This window comes from Cebus imitator, unplaced genomic scaffold, assembly GCF_001604975.1.
Source record: "Cebus imitator isolate Cc_AM_T3 unplaced genomic scaffold, Cebus_imitator-1.0 Scaffold2, whole genome shotgun sequence".
NCBI classification, from domain to species: Eukaryota; Metazoa; Chordata; class Mammalia; order Primates; family Cebidae; genus Cebus; species Cebus imitator.
In genome coordinates this window covers 11,186,882-11,202,007 of record NW_016107317.1, presented here as the reverse complement: position 1 = coordinate 11,202,007, position 15,126 = coordinate 11,186,882, and the positions used below count along the sequence as shown (strand labels likewise).

At 33.3% G+C, this 15,126-nt stretch overlaps 1 protein-coding gene across 1 annotated transcript in view; it reads left to right on the top strand.

Moving 5' to 3' along the window:
* ARID2 (AT-rich interaction domain 2) overlaps nucleotides 1-15,126 on the top strand; it is a 196,032-nt gene that overhangs the window by 75,571 nt on the left and 105,335 nt on the right. The window contains exon 4 of the mRNA XM_017529648.2: nucleotides 13,930-14,063. Within this exon, the coding sequence (XP_017385137.1) occupies nucleotides 13,930-14,063 (134 nt within the window). The remainder of the gene's footprint in view (nucleotides 1-13,929; nucleotides 14,064-15,126) is intronic.

Below are 15,126 nucleotides of genomic sequence, written 5' to 3'. Positions count from 1 at the left end.
TCTCTGCTCTATTGATTGATCTCTTCATTTTGTTTTAAATATTGTATCTTTTAATATATTATTTTTAAATTTGTCCTTTTTATTGAAAAGTCATCAAGCACATTCTTAAAGGAAAAGACTCAAATAATGTAAAGGATGAGAAAATCTCCACTATGAGGCTAACTGCTATTATAGTTTCTTCATTCTGTTCTAGAAATACTTGGTTCATATGCAAACATAGAGTTGATCTTCTTTTTATTACCTAGATAGAAATACACCAAGTACACAGTTGCTCTATACTCTTTTTTATTATGTGTCACCAAATACAGATCTAAGTCATTTTTTACAGCTATATAGTAATCCGACTTAAGAATCTAAAACAATAATTTATTATTGTTTGAACATGTGTTTTTTTCCAGTATTTTATTGTCAAAAATTACTGTAGTATTCCACATCCCTATCCTATTCTTTGCCAACATGCAATATAGGATAAATTTCTCAGAGTGGAATTTATTGGGTCATAGACTGTGACCAGTTACAAACTATGTAAATCTGTCCTGGCTAATTTCAGAAGACGAGATATTTACAGGAATTGTGGAAAACCAGGAATTAGTCTCTCACTTCCTACTGCCACTGCTTTGAATAACCTATGTTTGTTCTTCCCTAAAAACTCAAAACTTCAGGTAGGAGAATCCATCTGTTATATGTTCATGTTTTAGCTGCCTAGAAGTGGAGAGTAGGCTTTTTTCATGCTTTTAGCATTTTAATGTAGGCGAGACTCTAATGCTCATCACTTAAGCAAGTTCTTCTAATAGTAAGGTACTTGAATGTGGGATATTAACAAACAAGCAATAAAGTCTCGTTTTTGGTTGCTTAATATCTATATGCAACCCTTCTTTTCATACAGACATTTGAAGTAAACCTTATAAGAGCTCTTCAACCTAGTAAATTGTAATGTTTCTACTTATGCCTGTAAATACTTTATTCATTCTCTAAGGGGGGGCTCCCATAAGTTTATAAGTTATTTCTTCCATCCAGCTTTAAATCCAGGAACTGCTGGTGTTTTCCTCTAGAAATCTATTTTCTTCAGACTATAATTATATTCTTAACAGTGAAAAATTGAGGTATACTCCCTAATATATTAACCTAGTATTAGAATAGAAATATACAAAAAATTTTTAATATTGTGAATAAAATGAAATAAATTCTATTTAAAAGTTTGTTTTAACCACATAAAAAGCTTTTATGATCTTCTTAAAAAGGATTTTATTATTATTATTGTTTGTCTCTCCCCATGAGACTGTTAGCCTCATGGGATGACAATATTTGTCTGCTCTCCTTACATAGTATTCTGAGCATATGAAACAATGTCTTGCACATAGTAAGTGCTTAATAAGTATTTGTTGCATGAATTGTGGTAGGCTTCAATTTAAAAAAAAAAAAAACTTTAATAGTTTGTCATGCATTGATTTAAACGTCTGCTTCTAGAATCACTTTATTTTGATACTTGCTTTTCCTTAGTGGAAGAGCAATACATGGATTGTATGGAACAAATGCATCATTATGTACACTTAGTAAATCATGATCCCTTATTTTAAAATCCATTTGTTAATGTTGCACATTTTTTGGTTAAAATTTATTTCTGTCTTGCCCATCCGTTTTTCTTCCAAAATTTGTGTCAGTATAATATGTAAATCTGTTATGTTTTTACAAAATAGAAATAATGCAACTATAAAGGAAGAAGTAAAGGGGAAAATAGAACAAACCTTCATTGTTACAGAAGCAGTAGTTGGGAGTCAGAAGATACTACTGAAAGTTGACATGCCAGATGTCAAGATAAGAGACTGGGTTAAGGCATTGCAAATGTGTAAATATCAAGGTAATCAATATAACAGAAATACAGACTTTACTAAATACCAAAAGATACAGAAAACAAAATAAAAGAATAAAGCAAACACATTACATAAATTATCCCATCACGACTTTAGCCGAAACCCATAAATTTAGTTTTATTTTCTTTTTTCCCCTTGACACAGGGTCTCAGTTTGTTGCCTAGGCTGGAGTGTGGTAGCACAGTGATGGCCTATTGCAATCTCTACTTCCCAGGCTCAAGTGATCTTCCACCCTTGTCCCCTGAGTAGCTGGGATGATAGGTTTGCACCACCATACTTGGCTAAATGTTAAATTTTTTGTAGAGATGGGGGTCTCGCTGTATTGCCCAGGCAGTCTCAAACTCCTGGAATCAAGCAGCTTACCCACCTCAGCCTCCCAAAGTGATGGGATTACAGGTGTGAGCCTCTGTGTCCAGAAAATATAGTTTATGTAAGTAATAATAAAATTAAAAAGATCCAATAACGTGACAGAGTAAACCTAAGTAAACCTAAAATGGAATAAAAACAGAAACAAATGAATTAGTGCTTCAAATAATATGCCATTTATCTAAAGAAAAAAAAAGAACTGTAAAATTCATATTAAATTCTAGGTTTGTTTAGGATTGAGCAAATGGGCAATTTTATTGAGAATAACATGAGCCATGTTTCTCAGTACTGGAGAAAAATGCTTAAAATACGAAAAGAGATAACTGTGATGTTGAATTGATATTAGAGGTGTTACTATGATTTCATCCTTTTAGAGATAAAGAAATAAATTTATAAACATGTATGCATGCATTTGTTAATATCCCTTAGTTTTGTATAATGAAAGGTCCTAGAAGTAAAGATTCTTCTTTAAGCAATGAGCACACTAGTGTCCAGATAAAAGAAGCAGTGGTTCTTGGGAAGAAAGAGGGATTCTAGGGCTGAAGCAGGGAAAATACATGATAAGCCTGGAATATCTTATTGTGCTATAAATATAATGTAAGAAACTGCTAAAGAAAAAAATGATAAGGACACATCAAAAAGATTCAAAAGCCAACTTGAAAGGGATCCCAGTGGCCAAATCTGGGACAATGTCTAAAGGATACAGATGCCAAATCTAGGATAACGTGAACATTTGACTGAATAATGATAGGAATGTAATATCCATGAAATAAGAGGAGACTCTCTGAATCCATGGTGGTATAAATAATGAGTAAGTCAACAGGAGAGGATGGAAAGTACTCACAAGTAGAATGCCAACTAATAAATGTTGAAGGAATAATGGAGTTAGAAAAATTGCTTTCACAGTGACATAGTCAAGAATCATCAGTGGATGCTAAAACTAGCAGGTACAAGTTTTGATAAGGAATAGGATAGTTAGACTTAAAGTGTTTTTCTGTAAATTACTTAGTAATTTCTAAAAGGAAAAGGTTAACTTCATAGTGTGTTAACCTACCAATCCCAACCTTAACAAAATAATTAAAGTAAAAGCACCAACTATGAGACAAATATACATGATGTCCCTCTTAATATATATACTAGGGTAACAGTTCACATCTGTAGTATTCCTTCAAAAAATACATTCTCTGTATCTAATTTAATGGACATTCTACAAAATAACCGTCCTATACTCTTGAAAGATAAGATGTCAAGATCATGAAAAACAAGGAGAAACAACTTATTTTTAAGTGGTTCCCAAAAAAATGTGTGTATAGGAGGTAGAGGAGGGAGAGAGAGAGAGAGAGAGAGAGAGAATTAACAGGATAAGGTAAATGAAGCAACATATAAACAGTTGGTGTATCTGGATCTGGATGAAGGATATATGAATTTTTTTATATTACTGTAACTTTCAAGTATGAATCTGTATCAGTATAAAAGTTGTTGTTAAAAGGTTTAAGGCCTAAGAAACTTAAGGGAGGTTTTTACATTATTTGGAAAATTCATTTTTCTGGTTCAAGTGTAGATACAAGAGTTTTGTGTGTGGTGTTTTTTTTGTTTGTTTGTTTTTCCTGAGATGGAGTCTCACTCTGTTGCCAAGACTGCAGTGCAGTGGCACAATCACAGCTCACTGCATCCTCAACCTTCTGGGCTTAAGTGATCCTGTTACCTCCGCCTTCCCAGGAGGTGGGACTACAGGCGTGCACCACCACTCTTAGCTAATTTTTTATTTTTTTTAAAGGTGGAGTCTCGCTATGTTGCCCAGGCTGGTCTCAAACTCTTGGGCTCAGGTGATCCTTGCACAATAGCCCCCCAAAGTATTGAAATGACAAGCATACGCGCCTGCTGAAGAGTTTTAATAGATGACATTTGCACAGTATTTTCAGCCACAAAGGAGCATGATAGAGAGAAAATACATTTTTAAAAACACCCTTTAAAAAAATGTTCCATATTGCATGAATTTCTTTTAAAAGTAATTACATTCTATTTATTGTTAGAATTTCACCTTTAAGGTAATGGGTAGATTGTCATTATTGCTTTGTTTTCTAAATTATCTGCTACATGAGATATTGCTCATCATCTAATGTTATCACAGGAAAGTTAGTAATGTTGGGGGTTTTGAGAAGTAAGGCTTAACTCTTGTCAAGCTTGTCACCACTTAGAAGTACTCTTCAGCAAGAGTACTACATCACCAAGAAACACTGTGGTAAAAAAATTTTTTTTCCATGAGGCAATTCATTATGTGATCATAAAAGTCATTATGAAGTAAATTTTGCTGTATGTCAAAAACCTTGTTTTTATATAATTTACTACATCGAAATCATCTTGTAACATTTTTGGTATTGCCAACTTCCAGCTTCTTTGCTACATTGGTCTGCCTGTGAATGACTAACAAATGATTTTCACATGTCTAATCTTACCCTGTAATCTCCTCCTTTCCCCTTGTGTTTACTTTCCCTGTTTTTTCTTTTCTCTTCCCACTATCCTATCCCTTCATTGTCTTTTCCAGTTAAAGCACCTGCTTATTTATTGTCTTTAAGTAGAATTAACGTGTTTTTCTGAAAAGTCTTTTTTTCTAAAAAAATTTATTTGCTTATGGGAACATATCTTCCATGGTACAGCTTTCCTTTAATGACTCACTAAAAAGCAGTTCTCTGTGAATTCTGTTTTTGAAAGAGAATCTAGTAAATACCATAAACTCAGACATGTTAAAAACATCTGTACTTTAATTCCGCTATATAGAAACCTCCAACACAATCTAATTTGCTCTAATACTTGTTTCTTCAGCTCTTCAGTAGTGTTTTCTTATCATTTTCTAACAGTTTTTTTTTTTACCATATCTTCCATCTATTAATTTACCCATTTTTTATCATGAGAAAATGAAGAGATTTTTCTTCAGTGATACAGAAGTTAGCATCTCAAATGACTCTTGTAAATATTTATCGGTATCCTTGCTTGAAGTAATATTTCATGTTAAATTTTAGCAAAGTACTTAAGTTTCAGTGCTTGAAAAACATTGCTAAATTTAGAGGTTTGTCTTCAGCTTCTGGATACTTAGTTGTAAGCATATTGTAAACCATCAGGTAACAAAAAGTATAGCATTAACTTAGGACGAGGTTAATCATTGTCAGGGCATGTAAATTTATAGTTTAGATCTTCTTTTGGTAGTATAGAAATCTTTTGGCCTACTTCTTTTGTGTCTGATTGCATTGTCATTGTTTTTATTTCATAGTATGGTTGACAGTAAGTTCAGGTGCTAAGTGTGTATTCTGCCATTTTATTGTTTAGTTTTGTTTGCATTATTCAAACTGTGGTTTCTTTGGAGGAATCTATTTAATTTAGTTGTCCTTTTTGTGAGAGATGGTTTAATTAAAGTTCAGTAATATATCTGTAAGTTGACTTAACCTAGACACACAAAGTAATGGAAATATTACATTAGTAAATGGAATATGATGAATGAGTAAAGGTTCCGCTTGTCAGAAGCTAACAAATGATTGAAGGTTCCTCTCTTATGCCATCTACATTGTCTGAAATGGGATGAGTAACATATCGAGTACCTGATATATGGAGGGAGGGAGAGAGGAGTTACTGTCAGTCTATAAATTAAATGTCTTTCCCTATTGGAGTATGTTACATGTGTGCCCTACTTTGAAGGACATTCTTCTGCAGAGGCAAGTACTATGGCTGAAGTTGGCTTGTGAAATCCTGAGAAGGCCTGTACTGGAAAAGGAGTTACATTGGAAATTCTCTGATTTGCACAACAAAAGAGTCATAGGAGAGATCCAAAAGTAGTATTCTGAGATTCTTCATTAATTAAATATTTTTTTCCAGTCAAGCATGGATGCTTGATTTTCTTAAATTCTTTTTGGTATCCTTTGTTTACATAATATCATTTTTCTTCTTTGATCTATAGATTATAGTTTAATTGTTATGAAATTTTCGATACTGAACTATCATTGGATTTCCACAATAAAATCTTACAGAGTCTTGAGTTGGGGTGGTTGTGTTTAATACATAAATTAGCGTTTCGTGTGCTGTATGTGTTGTGTATCTAGTCTTTTTTTTAACCAACTTTAAGGAAGTTTATCAGAGTTTTACTAGATTACAATTTTCAGAGTAGCTTCCAATCTTTTTCTGTAGTTGGAAACATTTTACATAGCAATGGAGATGTCTGTTTTTGGAATGTTTGAAACAATTAACTACTGGTTTTTTGATGTTAATTTTTTTTTAAATTTTTTGACATTAAAAATTTTTTAATTAACATGTATTAAGCTTTTTTGTATGTGCATGATATATTTCACAATGTCAATCTATAAATTAAATGTCTTTCCTTACTGGAGTATGTTATGTGTGTGCTCCACTTTGAAGGACATGACATATTTCACAATTAAATACATCATGCACACACAAAAAAGCTTAATACATATTAAGTTTATCTAACCCCCACCTCCAAAAAATTTTTAACCTTACTAATACCTTTGAAGCCTCTCTCTATAGAAGGACAGACTTTAGCCTGTCTTCTAGATAATAATCATTTTGTTGCTTTCCTTTGTCATTTTACTACATGCTTGTCTATTGCTACAAATATATTCATTTTTTGCATGTTTATGATCTTCATATAAGTGGAATCATAATGTATTCTGAAATGGTGTTTTTAACTTACCATTTTGTTGTTGATGGCTATTTGTATGGGTCCATGTCAGTTTGTTAATTTTTGCTGCCATATAGTATTTCATTGCCTCAATATGCCACAGTGTTTTTATTCTTTCCTTTATGGATGTTTGTGTTGTTTTCAGTTGTTTTTATTTTAGGATAAATGTCTGAGAGTGGACTTGCTGCATCATAGGATAGTCTTTATTTTCTCCTTTTTTCTATATATTTATATTTGCTATTATTTTTATTTCCCTGTGGTGATTTTGAAAGTAATGATCCTGATTTTAATTTTTGTGTTAAGCACTTGAAAAAAATTTAGAAACACAGCTGACTTATTTACCTTAGTATTAACTGTGAAAATAAACCTTTTTTGTTCAGTCTTCCTGTACAAGTAACGCACAGATTAGAGCTTTAATTCTTAGTACTTTTATTTTCCCATTTATGTGGAAAAGTTCTTGAAATTCAGGTGATGAGTATTGTTCTCAAATTATTTTAATAGTTTTACATTTTTGTATTCTTACCAATCACATTTGCGTTCTCTTGTATATATAACAGTTATTATTGCGACTTAATATCAGAGTTTAAATACTTTCTGTGCTTATTATTAGTCATCTGTCTTGCTACTTAACCATTCCTTAATTTAAAAAAAACTTCCAGCTTTATTGAGGTATAATTGACAAATAAAATTGTACGATTTTAAGCTATACAACATGATGGTTTGGTATGTATGTTTTGTGAAATGATTACCACAGTTAAGTTAGTTAACACACCCATTACCTTACCTAGTTACCCTTTTTGTTTTGTGGTGAGAACATGTAAGCAAATTTCAAGTAGAGTATACAATTCGGTATTGTTACCTATAATCCCCATCCTGTTTATTAGATCCTCTGAACTTATTCATATTGTAGCTGAATGTTTGTACCAATTGACCCACATCTCTCCTTGTCTCCTGCCCCTTTGCCCCTTGGTAATCACCATTCTGTTCTGTGTTTCTAACCATTTCTTAATTTTGTTTCATCTATCAGACTATTTGAGTGGCTTTTTTGTTTGTTTGTTTTTGTCCAGAGAGCTATGTGACTTTATTCATTCTGAGTTTGCATACCTGAAAATGAATTTCTGTTGTCTTAGGTGAGAAACGTGATTGGGTAGGAAACTCCTGTGAAATAACCTTTCTTCTCAAAACTCTGATATTTGTTAATTATTTTCTGGCAATTAATTTTGGAGACAAATGAGAGCCTGATTCAAATGTTCTATGTAACCTTTTTTTTGGTGGAGGGGATGGTGGTTCTAGATAGTTCTAAAAATCTTCTTTCTCTGTTTTTGAAGCTTAAATCTTTAATCAAGATGTGTCTATTTTTCTATTTTTTTTAAATTTTGCCTGGTGACCCATGTACCTGGACACCCTAGACTCAGGGAACTTTTTGATGTTTTTTACATCTTTTCATGCCTTTCAGTTAAAGAAATTCTTCTGTTTCATCAAGGATTATTGCTTTTGTTAACGTTTATTGTGGTCTCTCCTATAGGACTACTGGTTTTCAAATTTTTATTTCTGTGTTTGAGCTTCTGTTTATCATACATAGCTTTCATTTTTGTCCACCACTTATTTCCATTAGTTTTTTCCTTTCCATGTAGAACAGTTTCTCAGGCTTACCTTGTATATCACCAATGTGATTTACATTGTCAGATTTACTCTTTAATGCAATCTCTTTTTTTCTCTCTCTCTTTTGGAAATCTTGGCAGAGAAACTTTGTTACTTTTATGGTTTCCAAGCTACTGTACTTGATTTTTTGCCTAGTGTTTCATCTTGAAGTTATCACATCAGTGTAGGTCTCTGTCACTGGATGACACCAATCATTCCATGCCCGTACTTCTCATAGTTGCTTCACATCCCCTTGGTCTTTGTGCTCATTTTGACAAAGAAGTTATAAGTCAAAGTTCATAAAGGACCTTGCTTTCTTGGAAAACCACCTATTTCAACCCAACTTTCAATCATTCTTTTAAAAAAACAGTTGTTACTTTGTCGGTCCCATTTTGAAAAACACTCACTCTCTATAGCTCCTCAGGAGCTCAGGGAAATCCAAATTGAACTTGTCTTTTTAAGTATTTGGGCCTAGGATATACCAGACCATGTTACTCTCTAAATGTGTTTTGCAAGTTGGCCTTGTGGATCCTTGAAGTTGTTTTACATGTATCAGAATTTATAAAAGTTTTAACTGAGAAATAATGCTAGTATCGCTTTATTTTTACTCTTTAAAGTTTATTGTAATTGGATTTAAGAGGAGAGATGAATATGAGTCCTTGTCTTAACCATCTTTTTTGGGTAACCTTTCAAAAGGTTTTGTTAATATGGAAGTGTTTCTATCATACAGACTTATTTTTTTTTCTTTGATCCAAGAATAATCAAGAGTTTTCTTGATTTGTGGTGGTGGTTGTTATTGTTTTAGTTTCTAAGTATTCTACCAAAATATTTATATATGATGTTATGTGATATCTGAGAATTGCTTTAAAAAATCTGAGAGAGATTTGGTTGTGAGGATGGGTAATTGTGGTTGAGATGAAACAAAATTGACCATAAATTGACATCTGTTGATAGATACTATTGTACTAGTCTCTATATTTTTGCATAGGGGTTTGGAATTTTGCATAAGAAAAGTTACTTCTAATTTTACAAGGATTTGATTTCTTCTAAGAAAAAAGTTTCTTGAATTGCATTGTGGTTAGAAAATGTGCCCTAAGGCCAAGTGTGGTGGCCCATGCCCGTAATCCCAACACTTTGGGAGGCTGAGGCAGGCAGATAACAAGGTCAGGAAATCAAGACCACCCTGGCCAACATGGTGAAATGCCATCTCTACTAAAATACAAAGTATTAGCCAGGTGTGGTAGTGCATGTCTGTAGTCTCAGTTACTTGGGAGGCTGAGGCAGGGGAATTGCTTGAACGCAGGAGGCAGAGATTTTATTGCACCAATGCACTCCAGCCTGGCAACGGAGTGAGACTCCTTCGCAAAAAAAAAAAAACAAACAAAATCTATCAATCGACATGTAAAGATACTTATCGCATATGTACCCTAGAACCTAAAGGAAAACTAAAAAAAAAAAAAAAAAAAAAGAAAAGAAAAAGAAAAGAGAGAAAAAAAGGAAAATGTGCCCTATACAACATATAATTTTAAATTTATTTTAGTTTTCTCTGTGAATTGATACAGGATGAGTTTTTAAATTTCCATTGAGATTCTAAAAGAAGGTCATTACATGTCCAATAAATCAGTCTTCTTAGTGATGATATTCAAGTCTTCTGTAACCTAATTTATTATTTTGTCTGCTTAATCTGTCAGGTATTGTAAGAGATACATTAAATTTCCCCACATTCACTATGATAGTACTCATATTATTTGATGCTGTTTTGAATGGACTCTTTTCCCGCCATTGTGTCTATCACATTTAAGCTTTGGATTATAATATTTTACCAGTTTTGAGTTAAATATGTAATGTACTAGGTAGATCACTATAGGAGCTCAGCAAATACTTGTTTGAATACTATGTTAACTATTCAAAGTTATGTCATTGATTTTTGAGGAGAAAGAAATGTGCAGTCTAGCATTTGCAGTTTAATGAGTGAACACGGTAGTTCTGTTGATGTGTAAACTCAAGGTCATGTTAGAGAATTAAATCAGAACACTTGCACTTTGAAATGTAACTTTTTGTATTTTAGCTGTGTTCTCTGGTGTGTTAATACTTTTTGGTTTTTAGAAGTATAACTGAAAAACTAGTTTTTTGTGCTTATTTATTGAGAGGGTGCCAAAATCTTTTTGCATCTCAGTTGGAAATATTTAATAATGGCAGTGAGAACAAGTACTGGCCTGCAAGCCAGGGAAGTAAACGTTTCAGAATTATAACAGCCTTAATCATAAATTTCTGAAGATTGGAATTGTGCAAAGAATCTGTTGGAAGAATAGCGTTAGACTATTACAAGGGACCAGAAATGATGTATTTTTAAAACCTTATGAAACTTTGAATTATATAGGGTTTTATGTATATAATAATATATATGGTTTATTATGAGTATATAGTGTTGTCAGTTCACTCCACATCTCTTATGTTCCATTTGGGGTGTTTTGGAAGTGACGAGTTCATGTTTATAGCCCTTCTTTACTAAAAATGTTGCTTTCTCTCCCGACTGTGATGAGAAATGTGTGTGTGTGCGTGCATGTGTAAGTTTTTTTTTTTTTTTTTTTTGAGACGAAGTCTTGCTTTGTCGCTCAGGCAGCTGGAGTGTAGTGGCACAATCTTGACTCACTGGACTCCCGACCTCCCAGGTTCAAACAATTCTTGTACTTCAGCCACCTGAGTAGCTGGGATTACAGACATGTGCCACCATGTCTGGGTAATTTTTGTATTTCTTAGTAGAGATGGCATTTTGCCATGTTGGCCAGGCTGGTTTTGAACTTTTGGCCTCAAGAGATACACCTGCCTTGCCTCCCATAGTGCTGGGATTACAGGCATGAGCCACTGCACCTGCCCTAAAAACATGTAAATTTTAAATCTACTGTACTAAATGATGAATAACAAACTTATGAAGAGCATCCTAAACCTATTATTTAGTGGTATGATTTTGATTTTAAAATTCTAAATCTTCGATGTTACTTTGATTAGATAACAATTATTTCATAAAGATTATTTATCTGTAGTCTGTTTTAACCATTCCACAATGAAGTTCAAACAATTCTAAAAGATTGTACTATCTAAAATACCTCCATGAATACTATTCCAGTGATTTTATATGACACATATTTTCCTTCATTTACAGAAAATATGTCACATAAATTTTGAGCAGCTGTTTTTCCAATTTTCTTTTTATGTCTACATTTATATATTTTTTCCTTCTATTATATCTGTTTTAGCAATTTAAAAAAAACGGATTTGATTCATTTACCTATTTAAGTCCATTGTGGGTTTATACTAGAGAGAGACTGTCCCTTTTAAATAATCTTTTTGTTCTGTTTTATGTTTTTAGACTGTAAATTCTATCTGCAAGGAACATACCCAGATTCAGGTTGAAATGTGTATACTTGCCTACTGTTTTCAGTGCTCAAGGATTATATTTGTATATATGTCTTTGCTTCAGTATGCTTTATCTACAACCATAAAGAAAAATATTGGATTCATTAGCTATCAAGCTACCTGCTAGGAAAGAGTTTCTTGCTCAAATTAGGCTTATGTGGGGAACTTGGAAATAATGGAAAGGGACAGTTTAATTCTTTTCCAGGCTCAAGGATGTGAATTATTGTGCCTTGTAAAGCTGGAAGGGGAAAATGAGGAATGATAATGATTTTCCATGCCATTAGTTTTTATATTTATAAAATTATAGCTTTCATTCATCCCTCCTTGAAATTTAAGATTTGGTGCTAAAAATAATACTTCCAAGATAATCTTATATGTTCACTAATACCCATCTCCCCTACTTCAGCTATTTTTAAAAAGCAGAGGGTAGGTACTGCTGAACTTTTAAAGTAGCTCCAAATGGACTTAGCACCTGCCGAGATCAGGAATGGAAGAAGGATTGATCTGTAAAATAATTACATGTAGAACTTTTATTTGGTAAATGTAAGTTAGTATATATCAATTAGTTTAACTTCCTATCTGTGAAGTATAGTAACAACTACTTTAGAATACAGTGTTGTGTTTGACATGGTTTTGACCAATTGTTTCCCTGTTTTAAAATCACGCCTTACTTGAGAATCTTACTATAAACTGGTAGATGATGAGGTATCATGAATTTGAAAATTCAATCCTAGTTAATATTAAGATTGATTATACTCAATAATGGTGATACAGTGGGGGATACACTGTCTTATAAATTGGTCGGAATGTCTTAGGCATAATACTTTTGGATTGCAGTTTGACTATATTGATGTTTAAAATGAGTATACCTTGCTAATATCTATTAAGAGAAAATATTCAAACAAGTGTACAGATTAAGTTTATTGCAGAATGATTTGTGATACCAAAAAACAAAACTGAAAATGCCCTAAATGTATTGCTAGATAACTATTTAAATTATAATGTATCAATAGGATGAAATACTATATAGCTGTTAGAAAAGAATGAGGTAGTGCAATATGCATTGGTATATTTAGACCTTTAAAATGTATTATTAAATAAAGACATTCTCGGAGAATATACCCAGGTTTGCACGTGAACTGGTGGTTATTGCTAATAAGTGAATTTGTAGAGGTCAAGGGTTAGAGAATCTTCTAATTTTCACATGGTTTTTATGACCGTATGTAATTATTTTCTAAATCCTTTTTTCTAGCTTGCATAGAAGTGTTTTTTTTTTTTTTTTTTTTCTTGTTTTTTTTTTTTTTTTTTTTTTTTTTTATTATACTTTAAGTTCTGGGATATATGCGCAGATCGTGCAGGATTGTTAACATAGGTTTACACATGCCATGGTGGTTTGCTGCATCCATCCACTCATCATCTACATTAGGTATTTCTCCTAATGTTATCCCTCCCCAAACCCCCCACTCCCTGCTATCCCTCCCCTAGCTCTCCCATTGCCCAACAGGCCCCGGTGTGTGATGTTCCCTTCCCTGTGTTCATGTGTTCTTATTGTTCAACAACGACTTACTTGTGGGAACATGCAGTGTTTGGTTTTCTGTTCTTGTGTCAGTTTGCTGAGAATAATGACTGTATATAATTTTTACAGACAAAGGTGCTATTCAACTATTCATCTGCATGTAGTTGTCATCTGATAATTCTCATTTTTATATTTTTGAGTAGAGGTATGGTCTTTTCTGAAAATAAAATACTTTTAGAACCATTGCATTGAGTTTATCTGTGGTTTATCTTACTCTGAACTGAAGTTACTATTCTAATACAAGAGGTTTATAGTATTTTTATTAATTATATTTTAGATTCTTATTGAGAAAAGGAAAACAAATAGTAAGAGTTAAAAAATAAGATATAAATGTATTTTTAAATTTTTTCTGTGCTGTTTTTCTCTTTCAGTTACCTAGAAAAGTACGAGAAAGTTCATCATTTTGGGGAGGATGATGATGAGGTACCACCAGGCAATCCAAAGCCACAGCTTCCTATTGGTGCAATTCCATCTTCCTACAATTACCAGCAACACAGTGTGTCAGGTAAGTATCACTGAAAATTAATAGGGTATAGGTATGCAGTTTTGAATTAGGAAAACAGACATCATTCAATGAATTAGTTTCTTCCTTTTGCACATGAGAACACTTAAGGCCTTGAGGTAATGCAGCTTTCAAAGATTGACATGTAATTGGTATCAGAGCCCTTTCTATCAGAGCTTGCTTGAGAATTTTAGCTACAGGAATTTTTAGTTATAAAATACTTTGACTTTCAAGTAATTTTTTCTTATTCCTTTGACCAGTGATCAATTTATCCTAGTCACTAAAATAAGAAGAGAAAGATCCTGTTAGGATTCAGGAGATCAAGAATTTTCTTATGCAATCTATTCAGTTTTCTAATATTAATGAGATTTCCAGCACCAGAATTCTCAGAAATGTTTCTAATTACTCTATTTTCCTGCCATGGCAGCAGGAAGATTTTTTTTTTTTTTTTAATTGCATTTTAGATTTGGGGGTACATGTGAAGAACATGCAAGATTGTTGCATAGGTATACATGTGGCAGTGTGATTTGCTGCCTTCCTCCCCCTCTCCTATATCTGGCATTTCTCCCCATGCCATCCCCCCACCAACTCGCCACCCCCCCCACTGTCCCACCTCTATTTTCCCCCAACAGACCGCAGTGTGTAGTGCTCCCCTCCCTGGGTTCATGTGTTCTCATTGTTCAACACCCGCCTATGAGTGAGAACATTCAGTGTTTCATTTTCTGCTCCTGTGTCAGCTTGCTGACAATGATGGCTTCCAGGTTCATCCATGTCCCTACAAAGGACATGAACTCATCGTTTTTGATGGCTGCGTAATATTCCATGGTGTATATGTGCCACATTTTCCCTGTCCAGTCTATGATCGATGGGCATTTGGGTTGTTTCCAGGTCTGTGCTATTGTAAACTGTGCTGCAGTGAACATTCATGTGCATGTGTCCTTATAGTAGAACGATTTATAATCCTTTGGATATATATCCAGTAATGGGATTGCTGGGTCAAATGGAATTTCTATTTCTAGATCCTTGAGGAATCACCACACTGTCTTCCACAATGGTTGAACTAATT